The 12,757-nt window shown below is 36.5% G+C and overlaps 4 protein-coding genes across 11 annotated transcripts; all 4 read left to right on the top strand.

Moving 5' to 3' along the window:
• Positions 1-408: 408 nt before the first annotated feature.
• LOC105957319 (F-box protein At3g08750) lies at positions 409-2,015 on the top strand. The gene is made up of 2 exons (XM_012981252.2): positions 409-570; positions 823-2,015. Exons 1-2 carry the CDS (start codon positions 496-498, stop codon positions 1,936-1,938), a joined length of 1,191 nt encoding a protein of 396 aa, XP_012836706.2. The 5' UTR covers positions 409-495; the 3' UTR covers positions 1,939-2,015.
• Positions 2,016-2,798: 783 nt separating this feature from the next.
• Positions 2,799-6,408, top strand: LOC105956125 (potassium transporter 5). Of its 2 annotated transcripts, XM_088816495.1 has the most exons (7): positions 2,799-3,265; positions 4,004-4,252; positions 4,367-4,417; positions 4,485-4,745; positions 4,821-4,988; positions 5,091-5,345; positions 5,429-6,408. In XM_088816495.1, exons 1-7 carry the CDS (start codon positions 2,902-2,904, stop codon positions 6,301-6,303), a joined length of 2,223 nt encoding a protein of 740 aa, XP_088672621.1. In that variant the 5' UTR covers positions 2,799-2,901; the 3' UTR covers positions 6,304-6,408. The 2 variants fall into 2 exon arrangements, with proteins under 2 accessions (XP_088672621.1, XP_088672620.1); XM_088816494.1 differs by having other exon boundaries at positions 2,837-3,265; positions 4,485-4,988.
• Positions 6,409-6,804: 396 nt separating this feature from the next.
• Positions 6,805-8,630, top strand: LOC105968098 (uncharacterized). 2 transcript variants are annotated; one of them, XM_012992750.2, is made up of 2 exons: positions 6,805-6,975; positions 7,231-8,630. In XM_012992750.2, exons 1-2 carry the CDS (start codon positions 6,949-6,951, stop codon positions 8,338-8,340), a joined length of 1,137 nt encoding a protein of 378 aa, XP_012848204.1. In that variant the 5' UTR covers positions 6,805-6,948; the 3' UTR covers positions 8,341-8,630. The 2 variants fall into 2 exon arrangements, with proteins under 2 accessions (XP_012848204.1, XP_088672619.1); XM_088816493.1 differs by having other exon boundaries at positions 6,819-6,975; positions 7,204-8,630.
• Positions 8,631-8,807: 177 nt separating this feature from the next.
• On the top strand, positions 8,808-12,333 carry LOC105968195 (uncharacterized). 6 transcript variants are annotated; one of them, XM_012992916.2, is made up of 15 exons: positions 8,808-9,156; positions 9,363-9,513; positions 9,773-9,832; positions 9,967-10,068; positions 10,199-10,279; positions 10,379-10,497; positions 10,596-10,697; positions 10,814-10,930; positions 11,048-11,116; positions 11,227-11,293; positions 11,407-11,460; positions 11,550-11,639; positions 11,720-11,782; positions 11,861-11,899; positions 11,985-12,333. In XM_012992916.2, exons 1-15 carry the CDS (start codon positions 9,134-9,136, stop codon positions 12,096-12,098), a joined length of 1,251 nt encoding a protein of 416 aa, XP_012848370.2. In that variant the 5' UTR covers positions 8,808-9,133; the 3' UTR covers positions 12,099-12,333. The 6 variants fall into 6 exon arrangements, with proteins under 6 accessions (XP_012848370.2, XP_088672615.1, XP_088672618.1 ...); XM_088816492.1 differs by having other exon boundaries at positions 8,884-9,156; positions 9,367-9,513; XM_012992852.2 differs by having other exon boundaries at positions 8,901-9,156; positions 9,385-9,513.
• The last annotated feature ends 424 nt before the right edge of the window (positions 12,334-12,757 follow it).

The following is a 12,757-nucleotide window of genomic DNA, read 5'->3' as shown; positions in this document are numbered from 1 at the left end:
AATTGAACATAATCATTTAGATTTCGTGAATGTGCTATAATTTTTACACAGTTTGTGTAAAAATACAGTTTCTGATGCACCAAAATCTGATATATACAAGCCAAAAAACACATCTTATGATCATGTTGCTTCAAAATGTGGAGCTCGAATGAGATAAAAAAGATACAAAAGTGATAATATTCCATATAATCAAGAAGATTCCACTAAATTTGAAACCATAAGGGTGGACGTGTAAGAAATTTATACTTGAGGGGTTGTAATTAGCCAAACATGAGGGGATTTCGTAATTGTATTATACCTCGGGGGTTGGTTGTAATTTAACACCCTAGAATTAATAATTCGAGAGGCGGCAAAATTTTAAAATATAGTGAATTTTAGCCCCATTTTCATTTCTGAGGTTTTTGGCAGTCGGCTCGGCTCATACCGACACGTGGAAATTGGGTATCGGCGTATCGCTCCTCCATCCCTCCGCCGCCGCCGCCGCTGATCAGCGTGATGGAAACCAATTCGAACATCGTTCCGATTCTGATTGGAAATAAAGAAGAGGAAGAAGAAAACTCTGTGGTTGAGGTACAAGATCCCTTTTTTTTTTTTTTTTTTTTTTTATTTCACCATTACGAACGCAGCATTCATATTTTATGCTTTGTTTTTTTGGCTGCACGTCTTAGAAATATTTGAACAGATAAATACTCTGATCTGTTCAGTTAAATTGGGGATGAATAGGAAAATGGTTGATCGAAATATGGAAATATTGAAATAGTTAGGGTTTCAATTTCAGACTAGTCTATTTACAAAGTATACCTTCGCTTCATCATATTGCAGATGGTTGTGGGCAAAAGCAGTTATTCTGCACAAATGAAAAGGAAGAGAGAGATCTTAACAAATCGAAAGTCTCTTCCGGATGAAATGGTCTTCGAGATTATCGCGCGTCTCCCGGCCGAAGATATTTACAACTACGCCGTGCTCGTTTGTCGGAAGTGGTACCGTGCAATCCACACCCGTAACTTCGTATACTCACACCTTCGCCAATCAACTCCCGGACTTCTCGTACAGACTTTATGCTGTGGCAATAGTGCTTCATTTTTCGTGTCGATGAGTCGGGGCCGAGTTGTGGTATCTGAGTTCGGTTACGAGCTCAGGGGAGGAACTTGGGCTAGTTGTAATGGTTTGATAGTGGAGTTCGATTACTGGAAGGATGCTCTTCATATCACAAATCCTGCAATCAAGCAACACTCTACCATCCCTCTGTTTTCTTTCCCGGTAGCAACCCACGATTGTCACTGTATAGCGTATTCGGCCGCTTCAATGGAGTATAAAGTGGTCGTCGCGTACCGTATCAAGGATGGCAATTCACGGGTGTTGCGTTTGGCTATTCGGACTGTCGGAGTTGACGAGTCTTGGAGGCATGTTTGCACCGAACACTTGCCAAACGATATCGAGGCGAACACCCCGTTTATAACCGAAGGTTTTATCCACTGGCCTTCGAGAAAAACGCATGTTCTGACACTTAATGTAGAGACCGAAGTTATTACCGAGACACCTGTTCCTCAAGGTTACGAGAAAAGATATAAATATTATTTGTCGACTGGAAAGTCTCTGTCTTTTATCATTAACTGCAGTGAGTTCTCTTTGGAGGTTTGGGAAATGAAATCGGAAACTCGAGAGTGGACAAAGATGTGTAATGTTGACTTGGAAGCTCGAAAGTCGAAGTTCGAACACTTGTACTGTAGAAATGATTCGAGCCCGTTTATGCTAGTACCGGGTGGTTGGTTAAATTACCAAGAGGTGTTGGTCTTGTGTGTTTCCCATAAAACTCGTGTTTGCATTGCGTACAATCTTCGCACGCAGGAAATCGGCTTCTTCGAGTTGGGTTATGATTGTAAATATCCGAACTTCGAAGTCCATACAAACAGCCTCGTTTGGTTTAGTGGAAGCTGAGTTTGTTTCGATTTTGGCTCTAGATTAGCGAAACGTTTTTGCACGATTTTAACGATGTTTATATAACTCCATGGGAGCATCGGAGAACTATTTTAATGAGTTGTTTGTGTTGAAACTTTGGGTGCAAATTTAGACTGGATGACCTGTTTTAATAGGAAAATCGGATGCCATAGGATGATTGACATATTTTAATAGGAAAATCGAATGCCATAGGATGATTGACATATCGGTAAGAGTTAAAATTTAAGAGTGCCAAATGTTAAAAAATTAGTGGAATCCGATTTATATTAAATATCGGCTGATCCGTTCAGAATTTAATCTCTTAAACTTTATATATTAGCTATTTCTTACAAAGTCTTCATACATTTAATTAGTTATAAATTTGCTATGCATTAAACAAAATATTAATATATATTTTATATAATATGATAATTAGCTACTCCCTAATTTTTAAAACTGTTTGGGGCATTTTAGTACTTCTATTAGTTTTTGGAAAAGATCGATATATTATCATTCTTTTTTTGAAAAATAAATAAATACTATTTCTCCCAAGCCCCCAATTTTTTTCCAGAACTATTCATAAAAAAAATGTATATTCAAATTAAATTGTATGAATTAAACTGTATATTGTCCAAAATATTGAAGAAAAATAAAATAAAAAAAAAATAAAAAAAGGAAAATAAAACAAGCGTAACTAATCACATTTGATACCATTAAAAAATGGACACGCCTAATTGTTAAAGATTTAAAACGATTTTACCGATTTAAGAGGTCATCAGTAAATACCGCGTAGCAAATAATACTCGTCTATCACACAGTCAAACATTTATTATAATTCCTATCTCTCTCTCTATATATATATACATACACGCCCCCGTTCACCTTCCTCCATAACCAAAACCTCGTACAAACAAACAAAACCTAGTACCAACAAAAAAAGGTAAATCATTTGATCTGCAAAACATGTCAACGGACGCCGCTACAGAAGATGGAAGTACAGCGGCGGCGGCGCTTTCTTTGGACAAGCGCCCGCGGCGGTACGACTCCTTCGACATTGAGTCCAACCGCAGCCACAAAAGAGGCGGCGCCGCCGCGGACGGAGGAGGAGGGTGGGGGGTTCTGGTGCAGCTGGCGTTTCAGAGCATCGGAGTGGTGTACGGGGACCTCGGAACCTCGCCGCTGTACGTGTTTGCTGGCATATTCAGCGACGGAATCAAACACGAGGATGATATTCTCGGAGTTTTGTCGCTAATTCTGTACACGCTTACCTTAATACCTGTCGTCAAGTACGTCTTCATCGTCTTGCGTGCAAATGACAACGGCGACGGTAATATATAATATATAAATTAAAGTAATATAAATATTATAAATAATATATAAAGTATATAAATTAACGTTAGAAAATAGTCAAAATTAGGTCATACTATAGTCGATTAGGTCATGGTAATGTTGGGTTTACGGAACTGAAATATACTACCTGATTACGTGCGTAATTAGGGGTGAAAGTTGGAACAGACCTTCGATTTCTGTTGGTTTCGATCGGAAAAATTCACAATTTTGGAACAATTTTATTTCATTTGGGTTTTCCAAAATTCTGATTGGAATTTGATTTTATATAGAAAAAATATTTGGGATTTCCGATACGATTTAATTTCTAGATTCCAAAAATTTTCGAATTGTAATTAGTTTTGTATTTATGAAAAAAATGATTTTTTTTTTCTTTTTTTTTTTCCTCGAAATGGTTAATTCCGATCAGTTCCTTACGACTTTGATTCGTTTTTATTTTATTTCTATAAATTTGGAATTTATTATTTATCCTTAGTTATTGTCCCATCGATATTAAATTTTTCCAAGTAAAATCAGTTTATTATTTATCCATATTTATTGTCCCATCCACATTATTTTGAATTGATTTTTGGAAGCATTTTTATAATCATAATTCAAAAAAAAAAAAAAATTAACATGTTATGATTCAATATTACTACACTAAAAGTGGTGTATTCTTGACAAAGTGTATCATTTAAATTGATGAATTTTTATAATTTTTTTTTTAATTTTATTTAAGGAGGGACATTTGCTTTGTATTCGCTGATATGTCGATATGCGAAAGTGGGATTGATTCCGAGCGAAGAGGAGGAAGATCAAAACGTCTCCAACTTCCAGCTCGAGTTGCCTAATAATCGTAATCAAAGAGCTTCAAAACTTAAATCGAAGCTCGAGAATAGCGTTTTCGCCAAGTACATGTTGCTATTCGCCACCATGCTCGGAACTTCCATGTTAATCGGAGATGGTGTGCTTACTCCATGTATCTCAGGTACATTAATACATTTTTCTTCAATATAATTTCGAATCTACGTTTACTATATTTTCTTCGAAATTTTAAATTAAAAAATTAATAAATATAATTTATTTTCGTGTTATCCGACAGTGCTATCGTCGATGGGTGGACTCAAATTAGCTGCAAAAGCTATGACACAAGGTTAAACATTTTTTTTTGTAAATTAATTTTGTTGTTTCTTTTCCTAATTGAATTTGTTTTTAAACAGATACAATCGTTTGGACGTCGGTCGGAATATTAATATTCCTGTTCATGATTCAAAGATTTGGAACCGACAAAGTCGGGTACACTTTTGCGCCGGTACTAACTCTTTGGTTCTTGTTAATTTCTGGAATCGGGCTATACAATATCATAAAACACGACCCCCTCGTCATCAAAGCTATAAACCCTAAATACATTGTCGAATATTTCATGAGGAACAAAGTCGACGCATGGATTTCTCTCGGCGGTGTTGTTCTTTCCATTACAGGTGAATATATATACGCGAGTCTAATAAAATTTTGTCGAGTTGTCTTAATCTTTTTTTTTTTTTCTTCTTGTATAGGAACCGAAGCATTATTTGCTGACGTCGGTCACTTTTCGGTGAGAGCAATACAAATAAGCACGTGCGGTCTCGTTTACCCGTCGATCATTCTAGCGTACATCGGACAAGCTGCTTATCTTCGCAAGAACATGTCCGATGTTGGCATGGCATTTTATGCTTCAATCCCAGGTTTTTTTTTTTAATTTAATTTTATATATATATGAATAAATTTTGTTTTTTTCTCTCCCAATTTTGATTAACTAAGATTGATTATGTTTCTACATACTATAGGACCAATGTATTGGCCAATGTTTGTAGTGGCAGTATTGGCATCAATAATAGCCAGCCAATCTTTAATCTCGGCCACATTTTCGATAGTCCAACAATCGCTTTCGCTCGGTTGTTTCCCTCGCGTAAAAGTCGTGCACACGTCTACAAAATACCCGGGCCAAGTCTACGTTCCCGAGATCAATTACCTTCTAATGTTGGCTTGTGTGTTTGTCACACTTGGATTTAGGGACACTATAAAGATTGGCAATGCCTATGGTAATTACATACAATTCATTAATTGCTATATTTACCTTATCATATTTTTCTTTTTGGAATACTTATGTTTCTTTTCGATGAAGGGATTGCGGTGGTGTTTGTGATGGCACTAACGTCGGCGTTTTTAGTTTTGATAATGATCTTGATTTGGAAAACTCACGTAGTCCTCATACTCGCGTACGCTTTCACCATTTTCGCATTGGAGCTACTTTATCTGAGCTCGGTTCTTTACAAGTTCGATCAAGGGGGGTACTTACCCCTTGTGTTCGCCTTTTTCTTGATGTCGGTCATGTACGTTTGGAACGACGTGTATAGGAAAAAGTACCACTTCGAGCTCGACAACAAAATTTCTCCGAAAAAAGTCAACGAAATTATCAAAGATTCGATTTCTCACGAGAGACTGCCCGGGCTAGCAATCTTCTACTCGGAGCTCGTGCACGGAATCCCGCCAATATTCAAGCACTACATTGCAAACGTACCCGTGATTCACTCGGTTTTGGTCTTTGTTTCGTTCAAATCGTTGCCGATAAGTAAAGTGCCGTTAGAAGAAAGATTCCTTTTCCGGAGGGTGCAACCGAATGATCTACAAGTGTTCCGTTGCGTTGTGCGTTACGGGTACAAGGACGTAAGGAACGAGGAAGAGCCGTTTGAGAGAATGTTGGTTGAGAGGTTGAAAGATTTCATTAGGGAGGACTATGTTATTATGGGCGTAGAAAACGAAGAGTTGAAGGATGAAGCGGAGATGGACGTCGAGGAATTGGACAAGGCGTGGCGGCGCGGGGTGGTGCACATGGTGGGGGAGCAAGAGGTGGTGGCGGCGAAGGGGGCTAATATTGTGAAGAGGGTGATGATTGATTATGCATATGATTTCTTGAAGAAGAATTTGAGGCAGAGCAACAAGGTGTTTGATATTCCTCACAAGAGGATGCTTAAAGTTGGGATGACTTATGAACTCTAGAGGGTTTTCAATGTATTTTTATCTCTCTTTTTTTGTTTTTTTGTTTTTTTTTTTATAATTTTAATTTTAATTTTCATTTCCTATTCTAATCTCATTTTTCTTTAACTATTGTAATCTATATTTTATATAAAAAATGAATGTATATGCAATTTATTAGAAATCCTAAAATTTATGTAGCACGAATACTTAACTTCATTACGTTTTTGCGTTTTTGACATGTTTCATGTCCTACACTCAATGACACCTATGACACCTTATGGATCATTTTGCAATTTCTAAAAGATTAGAAACATATTTGAATAGCAAACCTTTTAAAAAAATTTTTGGCTTCCCTCATTGTTTACTTAGTTTAATGATCAACTGCAAACTCATACATGATATTAAAATTTATTATTTTTATGGAATATATAATTTTTTTTTTATATATTAATAATCAAAACTCCCCCCTCTCTTTCTCTCTCTATCTCTCATATATATTTTAGGCCCAATTATTTAAAGCCCAATTTTCATTTCTGCATTAATCGGCAGTCGGTTCACATAGATAGATACACTGAAATTTGGTGACGCTCCTCCATCCTTCCACAAGCCGCCGGCGCCGGCGCCACTAGATTCTCACCGTCGCGGAGATACATCGTTCCAACTCTGATGGCAAATAAAGAAGGAAAATCTGAGGTACCTTCTCTTACATATCATTTTTCTCTCGAATTTCAGAACGAAAATTAAACTCGTAAAACCTGTCAACTTTTTGATCTAGAAGCCGTTTGAATTCGTGAAAAAAATTAAATTCGTGAATAAATAAACGATCTGACTTTGTTAGGTTAAAATTGGGGATGAATAAGAAATGGTTGATTCGGAAAAATTGAAATAGCTAGGTTTACATTTTGAATGTGTCTATTACAGAGGCCCTTTTGTTTCGTTATAACGCAGATTGTTGTGGGCAAATGCAATTCTGAACGTGTGAGAATGAAGTACAGGAGTTCAACTAAAATTGAGTTTCTTCCAGATGAATTAGTGTTCAACATTCTCGTACGTCTCCCGGCCGAAGATATTTACAACGACGCCATGCTCGTTTGTTGGAAGTGGTACCGTACGATCCATTCTCGTAACTTCATAGACTCGCACCTCCGCCATTCGACTCCCGGAATTCTTATCCGGAATTTTAATTGCAAGAATAACGATTCGATTATTGTGTCGATGAGACAAGACCGACTTGTGTTATCCGAGTTCAGTTACAAGTTCGCAGGAGGAGGACCTTGGTCTTGTTGTAATGGTTTGATAGTCGAGTACGATTACTCGAAGCGTTCTCTTCGGATTACAAATCCTGCGATAAAGCGACACTTTGCCATCCCTCAATTTATCCGCCCGAGAGCACACGTCATATATCCTAGTATAGCTTATTCGGCTGCTTCCAAGGAGTATAAAGTGGTTCTCACATACGGTATTTCGGACGGCGATTCGTACGTGCCGCGGTTGGCTATATTGACTGTCGGAGTTGACCAGTCCTGGAGGGATGTTTGTACACCGCAATTATCGGAGGATATGATAATTATTGCTCCGTTTATATCCGAAGGTTTTATTCACTGGCCTTTAGAACGAACTCATGTTCTGACCTTGAACGTGGCGACTGAAGTTGTTACGAAGACTCCTCTCCCCGAAGGTTGTGATAGCGGATTTAAATTTTATTTGTCGACTGGAAAAAACCTATCTTTGTTCGTTAGGTGCACGGTGTTTTCGTTGGAGGTTTGGGACTTGGAATCGGAAAGTGGAGAGTGGACGAAGATGAATAATATTGACTTGGAATCTCAGAGGTCCAAATTTGAGGACGTTTACTGTAAAAAGAATTCCCGTAGGTTCGTGCTCATTCCAACTGTTTGGTTAAAATGCAAAGAGGTGTTGGTGTTTCGTTTTCAACGTCCAACTGGGGTTTTCTTTGCTTACAATGTTCGTACACATGGGATCGATTGGTTTGAGTTGGATTGTGCTTGTCATTTTCGTAACTTTGAATTGCATACAAACAGCCTCGTATGGTTGACTTGAAGCTCGTAAGTTTGAAAGAATGTACGGGCGTCGATCATGAAGGAGAATCGAGTGAAATTGCTGATGAAAATTCGAACGGTGAAATCGAGAGGGATATTTGAGGAATCGGACAAGGCTTGGCGGCGCGTGGTGGTGCACATGGTGGGGTAACAAGAGGTGACGGCGCCGGCAAGGGAGCCAATATTGTATTTAAATAAATTAGAAGTAGTTGACTGTTGGTTTCAATATATATTTGAGGAATTGTAGCTATTTTAGCAATTTACTTTTTTAATCAGATTTGATCCAAATAATCAGGACTATTACAAGGGCTTTACAGATATTATGAAAATTTGATTTTAATCATCTAAACTAGAAGTTGCATTATTTGGCAAATAAATACTAATTTCAGCTTTTTTTTTTTCTTAATAAAATAATAAATAAAATATTCATGACTACTTGTTACTATTTTTTTGGATAAATAGGAATCCGCATATGTAAGACGCGCGTCTCAAGCGCGTGGACTTGTTTTCCTTCTCTCCCCAGTTCGTCATTCCGTTTCCTTCTAGTTTGCGCATTCTTTTCAACCTTTTCGAGTTTTCAAGCAACTTATCAGATTTCCCCTTACTTTTCTCCGTTGACTTACCTCCCTCTCTCTCTCTCTCTCTCTCTCTCTACATATGAATTATATACATGTATACATGCGTGCCGATACTGTGTACATCAGTCCACTTGAAGTTATATATATAAATATACAATTTGCTGCTGGAAAATCCTTTACAAAGCATTATTTTCACCGGACAATTTCTTGTTTCTCATGAACACCGACATACCCCATAGGTAAGTGCTTTTTTTCTCTCATACTAAAGTTACCTTGCTGTTGAAATTTTAGAACTTTTTGTTAAGTTGATGATCATGAATCATGATGCTTTTGCTGTAGTTGAAATTATTTGATGCCATTTTAGGTGTTTTGGTGATTTTTTTTTTAATTATTTGTATGTAATGATGATAATGTGAAAAGCCCAGATGAGTAATTATGTTTTTAGACAGAATTTGTTGTGCTCCCAGATGGTTACTGATAAAATGCCTGAACCAAAAAGGAAGAGATCTTTCATGTGGAGTTGCCTTCCATCAGCAATTCTCCTTTCAGCTGTTTTCTTCATTGGAAGTGCGTTCTTAGTCACTGATTATAAAGAGGTACTGATTGTGCTTATCTTTGTTCTTTAGAATTCCTCTTTTAATTTTTTTTAAATAATTGATGATTAGTGGAAACTTTCCAATTTGTGAATTTGACTACGATTTTAGCGATTAATTTCGTCGGTTCTTGCTTGGTTAACCCTCATAGTTATGTGAGAGTTCATTTTGAAGCAAACATTACTTTTTCTTGCTGGCTACGATTCGTAGACAATGTGATTCTAAATGGAGTTAAATATTTGTCGGACCCTTTTCCTTGCAGAGGTTTTTGGGGGGATGTAATCTATATCCAATCAAGGCTACAAAATCCAAGACCTGTGAGGTTCGTAGAAAATTTCAGGAGCTACGTATTTAATTCTTTGAATGGTGGTTTCCCGTGATGTATACGAAAGTATACTTCCGGCCATGCATAAAATGCTGGTTATGTATGTTTACATATTCTTCGACTTTGTCTAGTATGAGTGCAGGCCTAATGGAACTGAAACATTGCCGAGAGGTATTGTTTCTAGAACAACTGATATGGAGATGCGGCCACTTTGGGGCCCTCCTAAGAAGAAGGTATTAATATTCTCTTAAGCCAGTGCATTTAAAACGAAACGAATGATCATTTTTCTTGGTTAGAAGCCATGGTTCTTTATTGTGTTTATCTGATCCATGTATTTGTTTTCTGTTTCGATTCCCACTTTAGAAGTTGAAGTCACCTATGAACTTATTGGGTATTGCAGTTGGAATAAAGCAAAAGCAAAATGTAAACGAAATTGTTAAAAAGGTAAGAACAATATTGAAACAACCCCACCCTTGCTTCTGCTGTTTCTACGTATGTACTTCTCGGGCTCGAATGTTTATTTTATTTGATGCTATTTTTCAGTTTCCGCTGACTGATTTTGCCGTCATGCTTTTCCATTATGATGGAAATGTCAATGGCTGGAGAGATTTAGAATGGAGCAGTAGTGTGGTACACGTTTCTGCAATTAACCAGACTAAGTGGTATTAGTTTAAAGAAAAAGAAGAAATTCTCGTGTTATTACAAGTACTTCAGATAAATCTACTGTGTTTTGACTTTCGTGTCTCGTTTTTATCGTCAGGTGGTTTGCCAAACGGTTCTTACATCCAGACGTTGTTGCACAGTATGATTATATTTTCCTTTGGGATGAAGATCTTGGAGTTGAAAATTTTCATGCTGGAAGGTTAATTCATCTAAATCCTAATATCTAGTAGTCGTATTATAAATTTCGTTTTGCTTTGATGGAATTTCTGAAGTATTTGTGTTGAGAGTTATTTTGATTCTCCTTTGTTTATGCAGATATCTGTCAATTGTTAAAGAAGAGGGACTTCAGATATCACAGCCAGCAATTGATGCTGAAAAATCGGAGGTGCATTACAAACTTACGGAACGGGAAATAAGCTCGAAAGTACACAGGTATATAACTTTTGAACTTGATAAAAATTTTACACAGGTAATTCATAACTAGAAGCTGTTGAGTATTTTTCGGTTCTTATTCTAAGGTACATCTCTGCTTATTTTCTTTGCTAACAGAAGAGCTATTAATTTACGCGGACCAGGAAGAAGGTGTTACGAAAATAGTATGGAACCACCATGCACAGGGTATGTTTTACTCGTCGATATATACATAAACAAAAAGGGTATCATGGTAATTTGCTCTTTCATCGTGAATGTATTTTATTATGTAAAATATGATTTTGTACATAATACAGATTCGTGGAGATGATGGCTCCCGTTTTCTCAAGGGTATCATGGCGTTGTGCTTGGTATATGATTCAGGTTTGGAATAAACTCGTGTTATTAAATTGAACTATATTCGTTTTACTTTTCTATTTACTCTTGTCGATTCTGAATGGAATAATAACTATTGTTCACTTTGTTGTTTAAAACAGAACGACCTTGTCCATGCATGGGGCTTGGATTTTCAGCTTGGATACTGTGCACAGGTTCGCCATTTTTACGAGGCAATATTTTCTGGTTTTTTATTTGTATCTGCAAAAATGTGTTATTTTTTGGTGAAATATAAACATGGCAGGGAAATAGGACCACAAATATCGGGATTGTCGACTCTGAGTATTTAATCCACTTAGGTCTTCCTACGCTTGGAGGTTCATCAGGCACTAAGGTAAGCGGAGTTTACTAGATGTGATTAAACACTGTTCCCATAGTTTACGGTACGTTATTTTTATTTATTTACTGATGCAGATAAATGATGAAGTCGAAAAACAATCTTCTCCAGATAAAATGTTGCCTAACGCAGGAAAAACGGTATAATGTTTCTTTTTCTTTCTCTTTTTTAAATGGATATTTTGCGAGGCTTACTGATATGATGTGGCGAACTTGCAGGTGATATCTGCGGTAGAGCCATCCGATGAAAGAAATGCTGTAAGAAATCACGAATTTAGTTCATTACTTTTGTTCGATTTGAAAATTGAAACTCTGTTTTGTTCTTCTGGTGAAAATTGTGCAGGTTCGGAGAGAGTCGTTTATCGAATTAGATGACTTCAAGAATAGATGGAAGAAAGCTGTGAGAGAAGATGAATGTTGGTTAGATCCATTTCAAACACCTCCAAAGCAGAACTGATCCTCATTAAAATTGTAAACTTTTTAGATATATAGTTTGACTGCATAGATATATACATAATACATGTCTGAAAAATATAATTTGATGCTTGTTATATATATACAAGTTCTTGGTCCAATAAGCTAGTATCTAGCTTAATAGATCATAAATCACCCCTTGTTTTTTTTTTTTAATCAAAAGAAATAATGATAGAAGTTGCTTCTACTAATAAAACTCAAATATTTGAAAGTTTCAATTTTCGCTAAATTACGGTCATCCCATAAGGTAAGGTTAAATTGCAAGACAACTCCTCATGTTTGGGTAATTACAATTATTTTCAACAACTATGAATTGTCTTACACTTTCACCTTGATGGTGTCAAATTTAATAGAATCTTCTAAATTATGTTAAATATTCTCCAGTTTGTACTCGTATTACTCCACATTTTGAAACAAAATTATCATAAGATGTGTCTCTTGACTTGTAAATATTAGATTGTGTTGCAATCAGAAACTGTATTTTTTTTCACAGAATGTAGAAGTTTATGTTCAATTTGATACCATAAAGGTTGACGTGTAAGAATATTCATAGTTGCGGAGATTGTAATTACACGAAAATAAGTAGTTTTTTTCGTAATTTGACCTTCCCATGGGATGCAATTTACCATTCAATTTATTATT

This window comes from Erythranthe guttata, chromosome 4 (assembly GCF_056151865.1).
Source record: "Erythranthe guttata isolate IM_541 chromosome 4, IM_541, whole genome shotgun sequence".
NCBI lineage: Eukaryota > Viridiplantae > Streptophyta > Magnoliopsida > Lamiales > Phrymaceae > Erythranthe > Erythranthe guttata.
This window is presented reverse-complemented; position numbering and strand designations above follow the sequence as displayed.

Excerpts from the sequence above, each read along its gene's own strand:
- LOC105957319 (XM_012981252.2), top strand. The coding sequence starts at position 496 with ATGGAAACCAATTCGAACATCGTTCCGATTCTGATTGGAAATAAAGAA. Across the intron at positions 571-822 it reads AAGAAAACTCTGTGGTTGAG|ATGGTTGTGGGCAAAAGCAG; the intron begins GTACAAGATCCC and ends ATCATATTGCAG.
- LOC105956125 (XM_088816494.1), top strand. The coding sequence starts at position 2,902 with ATGTCAACGGACGCCGCTACAGAAGATGGAAGTACAGCGGCGGCGGCG. Across the intron at positions 4,989-5,090 it reads ATTTTATGCTTCAATCCCAG|GACCAATGTATTGGCCAATG; the intron begins GTTTTTTTTTTT and ends TACATACTATAG. Across the intron at positions 5,346-5,428 it reads AAAGATTGGCAATGCCTATG|GGATTGCGGTGGTGTTTGTG; the intron begins GTAATTACATAC and ends TTTTCGATGAAG.
- LOC105968098 (XM_088816493.1), top strand. The coding sequence starts at position 6,949 with ATGGCAAATAAAGAAGGAAAATCTGAG. Across the intron at positions 6,976-7,203 it reads ATAAAGAAGGAAAATCTGAG|AGGCCCTTTTGTTTCGTTAT; the intron begins GTACCTTCTCTT and ends TGTCTATTACAG.
- LOC105968195 (XM_088816489.1), top strand. The coding sequence starts at position 9,134 with ATGAACACCGACATACCCCATAG. Across the intron at positions 10,069-10,198 it reads GGGGCCCTCCTAAGAAGAAG|AAGTTGAAGTCACCTATGAA; the intron begins GTATTAATATTC and ends TTCCCACTTTAG. Across the intron at positions 11,294-11,406 it reads GTGCTTGGTATATGATTCAG|AACGACCTTGTCCATGCATG; the intron begins GTTTGGAATAAA and ends TGTTTAAAACAG.